This window comes from Patagioenas fasciata, chromosome Z (assembly GCF_037038585.1).
Source record: "Patagioenas fasciata isolate bPatFas1 chromosome Z, bPatFas1.hap1, whole genome shotgun sequence".
Classification (NCBI taxonomy): Eukaryota; Metazoa; Chordata; class Aves; order Columbiformes; family Columbidae; genus Patagioenas; species Patagioenas fasciata.
Genome location: NC_092560.1, coordinates 73611651 through 73627812, shown reverse-complemented (window position 1 = coordinate 73627812; position 16162 = coordinate 73611651). Strand labels below are relative to the sequence as shown.

The following is a 16162-nucleotide window of genomic DNA, read 5'->3' as shown; positions in this document are numbered from 1 at the left end:
AGTGAATTTTGCTTTCAGCTAAGTTCTTCTAAGTAACTGCACTTTTATGAATTTAGCTGCATGTTTTTCGGACACTGTGCTCCAAAGCTGGTAAGGGTGACCAGTGGAATGCAGGATAAGCCCCGTGTTTAGATTTATTGCTATAACAACCAAGAAGACTGACAGGATTTTGAATGTCCCATTGCGAGAGGGGCGGACAGCACAGGTGACTAAAACTGACCAATGTGTATTCCATCCCATACACATCACACACCCTATAAAACAGGGAGATCACAAGGATCTCGCTCTGACTACAGCTGGGCTGGCATCTGAAGAGGATCCTGTCTGCCATCCCTGCAGTCCAAGGCCTGAGACCCTGCATCCCTGAATCCAGCTCCAGTTTGCTGTGAAATCCCACCCAGGACTTGGGGTGCCTGCCGTGCAGCTGCTGGAGCCATGACAGCTCCACCCACCACCAAAGGGGTTAAATGCTGCTACCTGGGATATTCAAGATTGGGGTTTGTACATTTTGTATTATTTTCTCTATTTATTAGTAGCATTAGTAAAGCATTTTAAAACCTTTACAACTTGAAGGCTCTCTCCCTTTTTCCTTCCTATCACCTTCCCTTAGTGAGGACTTTTTCCTATGCAGAGAGGGTAGAGGGTGGGGGGAATTAACACAGAGCATCTGCCACAGGTTACTGTCACCTTGCAATTAAATCTTGAAAACTTCTTTAAAAATGTCACGGTTAGAAAACAGTAAGTACATCACAATGAGGAACCCCAATGTGCTGCTTGCTTCTATTTATGCGTTTGGATTTCAACAAAAAACAGCTACACTTGTTTTCTTTCTAGGTTACGTAAGTTTCAGCTAGCCAGAAGAAGGGTGAGGGAATCTCCTTATGATTTTACACTTATTCCCACACCATCCAATTTTACCCCCTTCGAAACTTTAAAAATAACTTCCACTATATCACAGGTTGCTAGATCAATGTGGCTCTACTGCTAACAGTAGCAACTGCAAGTCACTGTGCTACGCTACTCTTCCTACCCTTGTTCATAACATTCAGTTAAAAAACAAACTGAAGTTATTTGTTTCCCTTAATAATTAAGGAGGAGGCAGTGTTTATTGATCCTCTCTGGAGTATCCGTCAAACTTAACCAGTTTCAGTAGTAATATTTTAAAAATCTCTAATTTGCATCTGGGACAGAGCTGCTGCTTGCTCCTTCATCCTCAGTCTGTCTGCAAAGTAGAGGACAGAAGGCTCATGAATAGCTACTTCTATTATATCAGTGGATCTGGTATTCCTAGTTTTGCTACTGCATTTGTACTAATACTCTGGTATACAGTGCAGACTTAAGACTTCTCCCCATCTCTGCTATAGCCAAAGCTGAAAATCACTGGATCTCAGCACAGCTTTTGCCTCAGTGAGCAACTGCAAGCAGACTGTGTTCATCAAACTACTGAAATCTAGGTACCTTCCAGACCTTACCTCCAATCAGAATAATACAGTAAAAGACAGAGTGTGTACCGATACCATTATTTGAGATATGTCTTCTCTGGAGTCTTCCAACTGCAGTATACATTTTTATAGATAAAACTCCTGTAATAGCATTAAGTTAGAAAAGCACAGTAGAACTTTGGATTGCAGAGGTTCTGTGGAAGGCCTTGTCTACAAACAGTATTTGGATTTCCAGCTCCTCAAACAGGAAGCTTGTAATGATTTTCCACTTCAATTTTTGAGTTTGCAATGTCAGAAACTCACTTTAATTTAGTAGCATATGAAATACATTTCAAACTCCACATGACATGCTATATGATCTGTGACAGAGCTTTTTGTTTAAACTGAAGTTTTAGCCTAACCCTTGTACCTCAAGTTCCCTCTATCAAATACTTGCCCTCATAATGAGATTTGGTTTAAAAAAACAACCCTAAAGTTAGCCTTATGAACAAGAAGAGTGTCAGACTCTCAGAAATCATACAACCCAGCACTCATACATAGACAAGCATTGCTTACACTTTAGGACAAAACCAAGTTACGTTTAATGAAAGCACAATGTAACATTTAAATCCCCTTAGTGGAGGTAGAAAGCCAGTGTTTTAATCTAATCCATTCAGATCTAAAATACTGATACCAGATATTGATTTATTGCTATTAGTGATAACCGAATTTGAGAGCTTATAATGTCAGCAAGGTAGCATGAATACAGTTGTAATCTCCAAAATTCATAGATTAAAACAGTTCCACCTCTGTAGTAAGACAATAGCAGATTCTACCAAGAATCTACCACTTCTTGTAAACATTGTATTTGTGCAGTTTTTTTTTTTTCATACTTTAATTTCTAAAGTCATGAAAGGCAAGGTTAGTAGCAGAAAACACATCCAGTTTCACATTCGGCAATATGAGAACCCTGCTCTGCAAAGACAACCAAAAACCTAGCAGCACATTTTCAAACAATATTTTAAGTTTCTCTGTGTTACCCACCCTTCAAAATCCCTTTCCCACCCAAACCAAACAACAATAAAAACAACAAAAATCTGACACCAAAAATAAAGTGCAGTACCCACGAAAAATAAGTGTCAAGAAAATAGCCATGTTTGTTTCTTTGGAAAAAAAAAAAAAAGAAAAAAAAAGAAAAAAAAAAAGAGTACTTGGCCTCAGTCTTAGGAGTACTATACTGTGTCCATCATTTTGGATTCTTCTTCATCTCTTTGTATCACAGAGGTCAAGCTGCAGCCATCTGTGTTTATGGAACCTTGTAGATCACCTGTGTTCTGCAACAGATGAAAAACTGACAGCTTAATTCTCCATAACTATATACATGGAGGCAGAGAGAGAAACTGAGATTTTATTTTAAGTTGGACTCTTTGCATTGTTCATCTTAAGATGAGAAAAATTTGCAATGTAAGGAAATAAACTCTGAAAAATTCATCAACCAATATTACCTCACTGTGTCAAGGATTCTTTAAATCTTCTGACATAGCTCAAGTATTTGGTCTCAATATTTCTGTCACTTGACTCCCTGTTTACTTAAAATTCAGCTGTTGGATCTTACTTGAGAAGTACTTTAACTAATTTCAAAAAAGTAGTTTGAATTGTGACTCCTTCCCTAATACCTAATTTTTGACAATCTTTTAAGTAGTTTCTTCATTCTAGATTGTGGCTATCACTAGTACTGTAACAGAAGACTTGAGTGCCTTCAGTTTCCTTTTAGCACAACAGGAGGCTTTCCTTAGGCTTGACTTACTTGAATGATCTCATGAATAGGATTAGTCATTTTACACTGGAAGCTCATTTCACTGCTTGTGCTAAAGACTGTGAATATAGTTCTAGCATCTGATCAGTTTTATGATGCAGTGTTTATTTTAAGCATGAAAATATAAAGGCACTGAGCTAACATACGCTTTGACCTTATGCAAATGCTTTCTCACTTCTACCAAGTAAAAAGAAAGCCTACACATGCCTTGTGTATTCTATCCTGAGGACTAGCAGTTCTAGGAATAATCCTCTCCATACTTAAAAAAGATGCAGCTTGTCAAGGCAGGACCTAATCCTACTTTAGTTAAATCAGTTTCTAAAAGTAATAAACCTACCTGTGAGAAAGATGTCAGCTCTCCTACAAGACCAGGATTGACACTGAGATCATGTAGTAACATAGACTGAAAGCCAGGTGATTGTGACGAGATTCTCACCCTTGTCTTGAATGCCTCAAGCTCATTTTTAAAAGCCTCAAAATAGCCTTCTCCTGTCTGCAAAAGGAAAAATGAAATGTTTGAACTTCAGCCACATTTGAGTTGTAAGCATACACAATGCTGAAAAAAACCCCAAACATGCAGTAATGTATGTTATACCCTTTGGGGAATAACGACTGTGAATAACTCAATGTTAGTCAAAATGGAATTTCAGGTAGATTTCATTTTAAGGTAATCTACAGTATTTATATGTAGGAGTAATTCATTTCCCTAAGGACATGTAAAAATATATCTAATTTTAGTCCTTCCTTTATTCCAACTCAGAAGCCAGTACCCTTAGAAGAACAGGTGCTTGATGTAGCACTCTGGTCAAAAGACATGTATGTGTTGACTCACACTTTAGCTGAACTCCTATAGGCAATACTGAGATCCATCAGAGTCCTGAATACCTGAATACAGCCTACAGCAAACCAGAGTTGCAGTTTTCCCACATTTCTCCTGCGTAGCTCTGCATGGCTCTAATTCAGTGTTGAGAAAGGGACACTATTTTGGGCTCCACTGTGAAGTGCAGATGAAATTGAAAGTTGTGACTATACATTGGTACGCTGTGAAAATGCAGGTGTAATTAGCCAACAGTCGTTAAACTGGTCTATGTTTGCTGTTGTTATGTAGATATTAGCTGTCTGTAGCACGACTGTTGTCCTCTTGTATCTTGCTTTCCCTCAGGGATTAGCAAAATCCACTAAATTTTCATTTTCAGAATAGGAATTACACCAAAATATTCTGTCTAATTGCTAACAGAGCACCTTCCCATAAGCCTAAGTCAGTCAATAAAATATTTAGTCTCTCGTGGTTAGGAAGAGACCTTCTCTAAAACACTGGTCGCCTGTACAGCATCAAAAGTTTACCCCACCCTTACCCAAGTCGACTTACTTTGGCTTTTTGGAAAAAGAGACGAAAACAACCTCTTGGATCTACATTGCAGCTTCTGCCAATTTCTATAATAAACTGCATTACAACTGCTTGGTGTGCTACTTGCTCCATCAGAGCTCTTTTCTGAAAAAAAGTTAAAAGTTATGATGTTAAGATATTTCCTGTTAATATAGTTATAGATTTCAGCATGATTTGCTTCTGTTATAGTTCCTAAACAGATGAGAACTGATGCTCACAGAAGCAAGGGGAGTGATAATTAGCTCTAACTAGACATATATATGATAACGCATAATAGAGTTTTTCTTCAGTAAAGTAGAGGGCGGGTAGGAAGAACAGTTAAACAGCTAATCAGGTTGACCAGCTTTTCTACAGCGCAAGTGGGAAACTCTATGCTTTCAAACAATTTAAACATTATCTTCGTACCTGTTCAGCTTCTAGATGAAAGCACCACAACATGAGATATCTAGATGTTTCTTCACAGACAAGATAAGGGTGATCAGACAAAAATCTTTGACTGTCATCCCATCTGCTCAGCATACCTAGTTAAGAGAAATTCAGTTAAGGTATTCGAAATGGATAAGTTATTTAATTCAGCAAAGAAGTCACTTCCACTGATACCCCAGTATATAGAACACCTTTGCAATTCACTAACCTCAGAATGACAGCATGCAGCTAAATTTGGGGGTTTTATTTATACATCTAACCAATGCTGAGAAACCCTTACCAGAAATACCAGAAGCAGATTTTAACAGTCACAATTTCCTATACTGGAATGCATCTCTAGTGTTGTTGGTAAGTTATTTGGAACAAGTTCTCATACACACTAACAAAGTGGTGTAGGTATCTATTAGCTGTATCATCAAATAGTTCAAGAAGTTTATGGATAGAGAGTTACATTCAGTGATTCCGACCAACACGAATCCTTTAAATGTTCACAAGTAAGAACGCAATGAAAATAATGTGTAATCTCTCAAAAAGGAAACTGCTTCTAACACATGATTTGCTAGGTTTTCAGGAAATTTGAATGTACTCACAGGAACAGCCTGATCTCAGTAGCAAAGCCGCACCAGTATTGGAGAGTTAACTAGGACACTGAATGGTGATAGCACGAAGCTACCTCGAGTTTAAAAATCACAGCTCAGTACTCAGACCGCTTCTTAAAACTGTTCTTCCTGCATCACTGACAGTCAAGTAATTACTGGCAAGAGGTACCAGATGCACAGCTTTACCCATCTACCAGTGTATAACTGGGCTAAAGATATTTCAGCGGTAATGACCTAAGCTAATCCTACTTCTAGCAAACAAATGGCTAAAGAGAAAGCAATGGCCAATACTTCTTTTGGCTGTTTTCAAGAGAGCTATTCCACATAAGGTCTTTATTGCCTGGAAGGCAGAGCAGGATCCAGAAACAGGAGTCATGCAATAGGGCTAGCGAAGTTCACACGGCCCTTCAGCAGCAGCTAGCACAGAATGAGAGACTTGAAAGAGCACTAGCGCACTGTCCCTTTTCACAATGGACTTACAGATTTTGAATTAAAATAGCAACACGGCTTTGAACTTGGGAATTAAGAAAAAAAGTTGGTGGCCTTCTCTGATAAGGTAGTTTCTGTAACAGCTTGATCGGAGTTCAGACAACAAAGTAATTTTGCCCAACTTTTAGCTAGGAAACCTGCCAAAATGCACATAAGAGGAGATGTATTCTGATTCTGCTGTCCTTACACCTGGCAATTAAGGTATTTGAGAGAACCTGTGCCTGTCACTGCTGTTTGCACACTCTGACAAGTGCTGTACCTCAGCTTGGTACTTCTAAGGCTTGCTAAGGCTAGAAATCCTTTCTTCAAAACAGTTTAAGATCCTTAGAATCAAATAGCTTAGTAAAAACAAGCTAGTACAAAAAACTGAGTTTTGCAAACGCAGTCCTGTTCTTGACTGTTCTGAAATTCCACAGAGTCTGAACCCAGCTTTTAACTAAGGATGTGAAGTACTTCAGAGAACCATCAAAACTTCAGATTACAAGATCAGCTTTCTGCTTAATCGGTTTCAACAATTATGACATTTTAGTGACACCTAGTGGATAAGTAAATATAATGTTAAACGCACATATACTCTCAGCAGGCTTTTATACACATTTTTCTTTAATCAGTCATTACCATTGCAGCTTAATGGCCACCAGAAAAATACTTCTTAAAAGGAAACAGCTATGGACAATCCCATGCACTTTGATACACACAGCTTTTATTTCCATGAATGTCCCTGCCTTTTTGCACTTAGCGGCAGAAAAAGTTGCAAGAACTTTATTTTTCAGGGCTTAAGATCATTTGAGGTCTTTTGTTTGTTTGTGGGTTTTTTTGGTAGAGTTCTTACTGGTCACAGGAACTAACAAACTTCTGCAGTTTACACCTTCTTTTGCTTTGAAATTATTATCTGTCCTGATAAAATAAAGCTGAACCATCTGTTAGCCAGATCTTTTATCCATTAGCATTCATCCCATACAATAAGGAGCAAACCTACACATATTCTGTATAAGTTCAAACTGCAAAATGTGGGAAAAGCACACTTACCAAAGTGCCTAATCTTTTGTTCATGTTTTTGCATAAGTGGTTCAGACACATCTTCATCTTCTTTTCTTTTTTGATTAATAAAACTCTGAGGAAGAGAAAAATAGTACTATCACAGAAACTCCAGACATACCTTTTCATGATATATAGGAGTATTATACTTCAGTATGTTACTATTTGAAGGGCTATGTTCTAATTTTAGAGTCAAGTCATATACTTGAGAAGGTTGTCTTTAAAAAAGTGCCTTACCTAATAAATAGAGTTTAAAAGTCTCATTATACACTACTGACCAAGAAGAAACTCTCGAGAAACTTCTGTCCTCAAGTAGGAACCTACTGATCTGTCAACAATGAGAATCATGTACATTGCAGCCTGGATGCAGCTAAATGAGTGAAATCAGGAGATGTGATAGCTGTGTGAAATCAAAGCTGAGATTCAACTACTAAAAAAACGGCTTGTGCTAAATAATCTGATTTGCAGTAGGCATCACTAAAGGCAAACTCACTTTCACACTTTAAGGAGCAGGCACAGTAGAGAAGTAAACTTTCTGTGTGACAAAACGATTAATCAGCATGTTCGGCAACATTTGCACTACATCGAATCATAGAATGGTTTGGGTTGGAAGGGAAATTTAAAGATGTGTGTAGTTCTGCCCCTCCCTGCCATGGGCAGGGATATCATTCACTAGATCAGGTTGCTCAACGCTCCATCCAGCCTGACCTCTACTGCTTCCAGGGATGGGGCGTACACAACTTCTCTGGGCAACCTGTTCCAGTATTTCACCAACTTCATAATAAAAAAAGTCTTCGTTATAGCCAATCTGAACTTATCCTCTTTCAGTTTAAAACCATTGCCCCTTGTCCTATCACTACAAGCCATGATAAAAAAATATCTCTGTCTTTGTTATAAGCTTCATTTAAGTATTGAAAAGACACAATAAGGTCTCCCAGCACCTTCCCTTCTCCAGGCCAAACAATCCCAACTCTTTCAGCCTTTCCTCACAGGAGGTGAGGTGTTGATCCCCCTCATCATTTTTGTGGCCTCCTCTGGACCTGCATAACAGGTCCTTGTCTTTCTTGTACTGGGGATCCCAGAGCTGGACACAGAACTCCAGGTGGGGTCTCACCAGAGCAGAGTAGAAGGGGAGAAACACCTCCCTTGACCTGCTGGCCATGGTCCTTTTGATGCAGCCCAGGATACAGTTGGCCTTGTGGGCTGCGAGTGCACATTGTCAGATCATATCCAATACTCAGATTACCCATGCAAGTTCTGGTCCACACTTCTGCTAGAGAAATGTCATCTAGATTTGTAGTATGAGTGCAGCTTGCTCCCTTTCATGAGGCAAAGTAAGAAAATAGCCCCAACACTTAACACATACTGCAGTTTTGTGCCTTACTGGACACAGAAGACATTCAAGACTATTAACAAGTGGAATGAGAAGAAGAGGCGACACTTGTTTTCATGCACACTGATATAGGCCATACCTTATTAAATACCTCCTTACTAACAGGATCTGTGTTCCATAGACTCTGTCTTTCCCTCTGGTTTAGTGCTTCTTCTTTTCTCCTCCACTCCTCCTCTCTCCATTTCAACTCTGCAGCTTCAGTCCTTGCTTGAGCAGATTCCTGATCACAGGACTCTGAATTATGCAGCGCTAAGCTACCAAGTTTTTGCTGGGCTTCCGCTAGGTTCCATGTGCATTCTACAGAATGCTTCACGAACTCTCTTTCTTTTTGGCAGGCCAATTCAATCCCTTGGCTGTATATCTGGGAGGAAAAGGCAGACATGCTATTTAGGAAGGGAAAACCGACAGTTTACCCTTTGTATAGGAGCAGACAGGCCTAAATCCCAAAGCTAATGCACCTGCAAGGTACATCAGATACTCAGCATTGTATTTGCAGGAGTGATGAAGCATGGTATTGTACACCCAGATGTTTCTAAGACAGAGATTTCTCATTTAAGCTGTCTTAACTTCAAGTGCATTTGCAAAACCACAAATCATGTACCGCTATCAGCAGTAGACTCCAGACTGTAAAAATACTTTGGACACAGCTGCAACCCCTCTGGCTATCTTTGGGCTGCAATGTTAGCAACAGCCAAGTGTGAGAATACTCTGAATATATACTTCTGAAAAGAAAGTATCCGTTTTGTGATGTCAGATTACAAGAGTAAAGTAACTGCTGCTGCCTGCATTCCACTATGGATTAGTACATAACAGATGGCAAACATATTCCCTTGAACTGGCAGTGAAAATGGAATTTACGTTATGAAGTGGCTGAGGTCCAGCAGAAGCATATGATCCTTTTGGTCAAATGCATGGAGGAGGTCACTACTCGTAACTGGGACAGAAAAGTGACCTCTCAAGCAAGAGTGCTTATATTACTTCCAGGTGTGTGCTGGAAATTCACACCTTGTCACTTGAGAAATTATCCTCTAAAGCATATGCTCTGCCTTTCCACTAAGAGAAGAGAAAAAAGGTCTGTGCACCTAGTTCATCAGCCTTCCAGAGCCATATTGTGAAATTTGTGATGCTGGTAACCTCTGGCAGAAAGACATGAAGGACAACACAAGATGTGAAAGATTATTTGAAGGAAACTTTAATGCATATCCATCAAAGTCTTGGGGCCAACTTTGTTTTGGAACTGCAGCATTTGGAAACCCAACGTAATGGCAGCTTCTTGCAAGAGTACCCAGAATTCCTGGCAACATATTTATAGAACGCCGACTAGCCCACAGCAGCAGAGAAACACGCTGCCTATAGACCCGCCTTTTAGACACAAGGGCGCTGGGGTAACTCCAGCGCAAGTCCTGCCACATCACCTGTCACATGGGGAATTGCTACTCAGGGGCGGCGGCAGCCACGGCCCCCGCGCCACGGCAGCGCGACGGAGCGGCCCGGCGGGGAGCGGGCGCTCCGCGCACTCCCGCCCCGACACGCACCGGCCTCCGCCGCGATTCACGTCCCTCCGCGGCCGCCTCCCCGCGGCGGGGTCGGGCGGCTGCCGCGGGGCAGCCGGGGCGCCCGCAGCACCGACCCGCTCCGCGCCGGCCGGGCAGCTGCGCCAGCGAGGCGCCGGGGGTGGGGACACGCATGTACCTGCACTTCCGGCGGGCGCTGCCGGGAGGCAGGAGCCTGCCCCCGCTGCTCGTCCTCCTCCGGCGGAGCGCCGCCGTCCCGGGAGTGCGGGAGCCACAGCGCCATCCCCGCCGCCGGGCCCCGCCACTTACGCACCTCTAGCGGAAGTGAGGCGGCGCACCACTTCCGGCAACCTCAGCGGGCCGCCGCGCTCCCGCCCCCGGCGCTGCGGGGCGGGGCCTGTGTCTGCGGGCCTGCGTGTGCCGGCCGAGCCGGGCGGGGCCTGTGGGTGCCGGCAGCGCCGGGCGGAGCGGAGCTGGGTCGTGCCGGCCCGCCTGGCCCCCCAGGCGGGAGCGTCGCTGCCGCGCACGGCGCCCGCCGCGGCGAGGAGGCCCGGCCGCCAGCAGCGCGCGGGGCTGGCGGTGATGGCATCGAGGCGCTCCCGCCTGGCGCTGCTCAGAGTACCGCGTGTCGAGCCTCCTCCGTGCCGGCGGAGGGCCGGCCGCCTCCTTGGCGGCTACCGCAGGACCCTGACAAATTACGCGAGTCTGTGCGTACATCTCCGTATAAAATACGTGAGAGAATGAAAGAGACGACGCGCGCACAGCCCTGCCACGCGCTGCCGTGAGGGGCGCTGCCGGGCGCGCGGGCACCACGAGCGCCGCCGCCCGAGGGCCGGGGCCGGGGCCCGGGCGCCGCGGTCGCGATGGCAACGCGGGCCGGGCCGTGGATCCGCTCGGTCCGGCCCCGCCGCCCGGGGGCCGTTGAAGGGGGTCGCGAGCTGCAGGCCCCGGCACAGGCGAGGTTGAGGACAGAGCGGAGAGGCCGGGGCGGCGGGGGCGCCCAGACGAGCGGCCGGGTGATAGCAACCTGTCACCGCCATTATTCCGGGAGATTGAGCTGCCGCACCATACGATATCACACATACATGAGGAGATGTGTGAGCACATGTGTGTGTGTATACTGTGTGTGAATATCTGTGCACAGCAGGATGACCATGAGCCAGCACTGTGCACTTGTGGACAGGAAGGCCAATGGCATCCTGGAGTGTATCAGAAGAGGAGTGGTTAGTAGGTCCAGAGAGGTTCTCCTTCCCCTCTACTCTGCCCTGGTGAGACCACATCTGGAATATTGTGTCTAGTTCTGGGCCCCTCAGTTCAAGAAGGACAGGGAACTGCTGGAGAGAGTCCAGTGCAGGGCAACAAAGGTGATGAAGGGAGTGGAGCATCTCCCGTATGAGGAAAGGCTGGGGGAGCTGGATCACTTTAGCTTGGAGAAGAGGAGACTGAGGGGTGACCTTATTAATGTTTACAAATCTATAAAGGGTGAGTGTCAGGAGGATGGAGCCAGGCTCTTCTCGGTGACAACCGATGGTAAGGACAAGGGGCAGTGGGTGCAAACTGGAACACAAGAGGTTCCACTTAAATTTGAGAAGAAACTTCTTCTCAGTGAGGGTAACAGACACTGGAACAGGCTGCCCAGGGAGGTTGTGGAGTCTCCTTCTCTGGAGACATTCAAAACCCACCTGGACGCCTTCCTGTGTAACCTCATCTGGGTGTTCCTGCTCCAGCAAGGGGATTGGACTGGATGATCTTCTGAGGTCCTTTCCAATCCCTGACATTCTGTGATCTGTGTATGTACATCTGTAAATGCACCTTCAGTTCTAAGAGCTCCCAGGGAGCTCTCGGTCTCTTAACACCTCGGTTTTCATCTGTAAATGGAAGATAACGAAAAATGAGACCCTACCTTTGCAGTGACAATACCCCCGTGGAGATTAATACATACGCTGCTTGTAGCTGTTTTTTCTCATCCATGGAGTATTTAGCTCTTCCTCCAAACCGGAGACGCTGACAGGTTCTTTGGGGTCACAAAGTTTGCTAGAAGGAGTACACAAGGAAGAGGTTAGTTTTAAGTTAAGGTTTTTCTTGCTCTGTGATGTTTACTTAATGAAAAGGATTACTACCCTTGAGCAAATGGGTAAAACTAATACATTGTTCATAACAGGTGTTCTCTTTAGATGTAAGAAAAAAGTGGTGGGTTTCAGTCATTGATTTCTTTGTAGGTATCAAATGTTTCTGTCGTGTGTAATACTAAGGCTATGACATCTGCCTCTGTTATATGAGATGATAAAAAGGAAAAGTCTGAAATGGAAAATGAGAGAGCTCGTGATGATAGATCTTGATCTCACACCCATTTTAGGTTATCAGTAGGGAAACTAAGGGCCTACTCAGTCCCTTCTGAGATAGGGTCCCACGAGCGTGGACTGACGCATGTGTAAGACCGGACTAAGGAGTCTCGCATTAACCTATTTTTTTCTTTCCGTAGGTTAGATGTCCTGGTGTGTTTCTGCCTGAGAAACACAACATTTTTCTCAGTGCTCACATCTTGGATCAACACAAAGAGACAGAGTTCCTACCTTTTGTTTTCCCTCTCTTCTTTCATGAGAAAATGTGCATTGAAAAGGTGATTTTCACTTGTTAGATGCCTTGGGCTAGAAAGTCTGATGTCTCAAGTCTTGTACAAGCTGTAATTAATGCAAAAACTTATTTTTCTTTGTAACTGATAGGTTATTCTTGTCTCACATCCATTTCAAGATAATAAGATGAAGTGTTAGGCCCATTCCTGGAATGGAATAGATTTTAACATTTCTTTAGGATTTTATGGTCTGGAGCTTTGACAGCAGTTGTTATGAGAGGTCATCTCTCACATGGGCAGCTCTTACCTAATTTCAGTAATGGCAACAGTGTACATGAGGATAATTGGATTTATTCCATTTCAGATATGATTGTTCTGGAAGGAATGTGATACCTCAGTTCTAACGTGGCTGTCATGTGTTCAAGCTTTTTGTCATTACAGCAGATGTGATGTAGATGAAGCTCCAAATAAATGATAGACAAATGGGTTTACTGCCATTTTACGTGGCACACTAACACCTAGAACCAGTGAGGACAGGAGTCTTCGGCGTGGTTTTCCTGTGCTCTGTGCTCTTTGGTTATGGTTCTGGTGGTTGCTATTTTGTGTTTAAAACTGTTTTTAAAAAAAATGGAGTCAAGTCAGAATGACTATGTCTATTGACAAGCAAAACCATGCTGATGCCGTTTCAAAACAGGAATAGACAAAGTTTAGAGGAACAGCATCATTCTTATCTGTTTCTTTCAGACTCCTCTCCAATCTTTTTTAACCACACTCTCCACCTGTCTGTTTCTCTAAAATTCTTTGTATCTGGCTCACAAAAGACCTTTCCTTGAGGACTTGATTACTTTCCCTTTCCCTCAGAGCTATTGCCGACACAAGTGAAAAGCTCCATAGTTAATACATCTGCAAGCTACAAAGTCTAATTTTCATTAAGGCACTTACCCTGTCTCAAGGTGAACACAGCTCTGAACACATGACTCTTCGCTCTCTGCAATAAAAACCCACTTCTGTAGAAGAGTAGTTTCTCTTACATTTACCTAGTTATAAGAAGAGCATCAAAATAATTATCGTGAAGTAGATATTGTTAGTATCACAGTATGTTTGGGATTGGAAGGGACCTCAAAACATCATCTAGTCCAGTCCCCCTGCTGGAGCAGGAACACCCAGATGAGGTCACGCAGGAACATGTCCAGGTGGATTTTGAGTGTCTCCAGGGAAGGAGACTCCACAACCCCCCTGGGCAGCCTGTTCCAGTGTCTGTCACCGTCACTGAGAAGAAGTTTCTTGTCAAATTTAAGTGGAACCTCTTGTGTTCCAGCTTGATCCCATTACCCCTTGTCCTGTCATTGTTTGCCACCGAGAAGAGCCTGGCTCCATCCTCATGGCACTCACCTTTTATATGCTTATAGACATCATTAAGGTCCCCCTTCAGCCTCCTCCAAACTAAAGAGACGCAGCTGCCTCAACAGTCTTCCCATGAATGCTAGATTGTTAAATTAATTAGTGTTATAATGGATTAGTTTACTTCTTACTGTTTTCCTGAAGGTGTTTTAAAGTGCCATACATCTTGCTGCAGTAACTGAAATGTTTGAAAGTAAGTATGCTTTTTAAGTGCTTGAATAATTGATTAACTAAAAATGACAAAGTAGGCCCATGTATCCACATTGTCTGTCTGTCTGCTTGTCTGGCTGTCTTTCTGAAGTACGTTATCTGGTACACCTCGTGTTCTGACACCTTGTGTAACACGAGACTAATCAAACTGTTCTGCTTTTAATTTTTTCTGTCAGTGATTCTTTATTTTGTAGTCTGTGACAAATCATGAGCTTAATAACTAGGCAGTCTTTTAAAAGCCCAAATCTTGTTTATTGTTTTTAGGCAAGCAGGGGGAGAGAAAACAAGGTATGTTTAACAATGGTCTGTCTACATTCTGCTTCATCACTGCAAGTAACCTTTGGCCAGACTTTTTCAGCCATACCTAGACGAGCAGGTGTTTTATTAATTTAAAATGTTTTCATCCCTTAGCTTTAATTCAGATAGCTCTCCTTTGTCCTTGCTGGGTGGCAGGTTTCTGCCCTTCTGGACCAAGCCTCTCCTGTAAGTTCAGTAGAAGGTCAATCCAGAAGCCACTGGCTGTCCCCTTGTCCAATAAATCCATCAGGTGTCAACCACAGAGAGTTACCTTGTGCCATTACTTCTTTCTTGTGTGTTTTTATTCTAATATTAGTAATATTAGAATAAATACTCCAGGAACCAAAGTAGAATATTGTCAGTTATAATGGACTAGCTCTACAGCTATCTTCTTTCTCCTCTGTGTTTTGTCCACTCTTCTGTTTTATTTGCTGTGCTTCCTCCATCCCTTCCTGTAAAGTTAGTGTTAGGAGCAAACAGTAAAACTATTCTACTTATTCAGCCACACTGATATAATTTATTTTTCGTCTTCCAGGTAATGTAATAAAGTTCGAATTAACTCAGCTTGTGTCTTCAGGTAACAGGCAAGTAAATATTTTTCCACATGTTAGTTAATTTGAGATGGGAAAGGACATTAGTTGGTGCCATGCCCCCCAGTTTTTTCTCTTATAAATTTCAGGACCTCCTCCAACACTACTTCATTCCACTCCACCACTTCTCATTTATTCTTGGGTACGCACTTGAGGAGAAAAATATCCCTCTTCTGACTAAACTCATTGAATGATTTGTTAGGATTGCTCATATTGCTTTAGTTTCTTTACCCCGATTTTCCTGTTTCTAGTAGCCTAGTTTGCTAGTAGCATTCGAATAGAACATGAATAAAACTGTAGAGTTCATCGTGGCAGTTGAGCATTTGTCTGTATTATAAGGCTGCAGGCAGTTTGTTAAAATTGCTTATTGTTCTATTATGGCAAATTCTAAATATAATTCATGTTCTCTGTGTAAAAAAATTTGCTTCTACATTTTATATTAACTTTTCAAAATGCTTAGCTTCAGATATTAACTTTTCCCTTCTTTGTTTTTTACTTGTAAGGGTTGCTGATTTAATAAAGGGTTATTTGGGATGTCATTCTAGGTTCAAGAATATTCATTGATAGTGGAAAAAGGAGATGGAAAGACTCAAATCAATCTGTTGTTACCTCTACATAAAAGCCTAAACAAGGCAAAAAAAAAAAAAAAAAAATCTGATCTGTGTTAGTCCAGAGACGGCTCGTGTTCTCGTATGATTCCTTTCATGCAAGGTTTGAGGGTGTCACAAATGCATCTATACAAATGCATGGATTGTGGGCAACAAACAGCATAAGCTGGAAGCCATAGTGCAGCAGAAAAACTAGCACGTAGTTGCCATCTGTAGATGACTCCCACAACTGGAGTGCTGCATTGGATGGCTATAAACTCCTCAGAAGGGACAGGCGAGGAAGGAGAGGAGGCGGGGTAGCCCTGTATGTTGGTGAGCGTTTCGATTTTCTGGAGCTTGACAAGGGAAATGATAGCTTGACAGGTGTTTGTGGGTAAGAACCAGGGGCAAAGCCAACAAGA

The 16162-nt window shown here is 42.8% G+C and overlaps 1 protein-coding gene across 1 annotated transcript; it reads right to left on the bottom strand.

Moving 5' to 3' along the window:
- Positions 1-1993: 1993 nt before the first annotated feature.
- On the bottom strand, positions 1994-10424 carry LOC136114869 (hsp90 co-chaperone Cdc37-like 1). Its single transcript, XM_065860539.2, has 7 exons — positions 10262-10424; positions 8649-8930; positions 7168-7252; positions 5030-5145; positions 4607-4729; positions 3575-3730; positions 1994-2755 (listed from the first exon to the last, which is right to left on the bottom strand). Exons 1-7 carry the CDS (start codon positions 10364-10366, stop codon positions 2654-2656), a joined length of 969 nt encoding a protein of 322 aa, XP_065716611.1. The 5' UTR covers positions 10367-10424; the 3' UTR covers positions 1994-2653.
- Positions 10425-16162: the final 5738 nt, after the last annotated feature.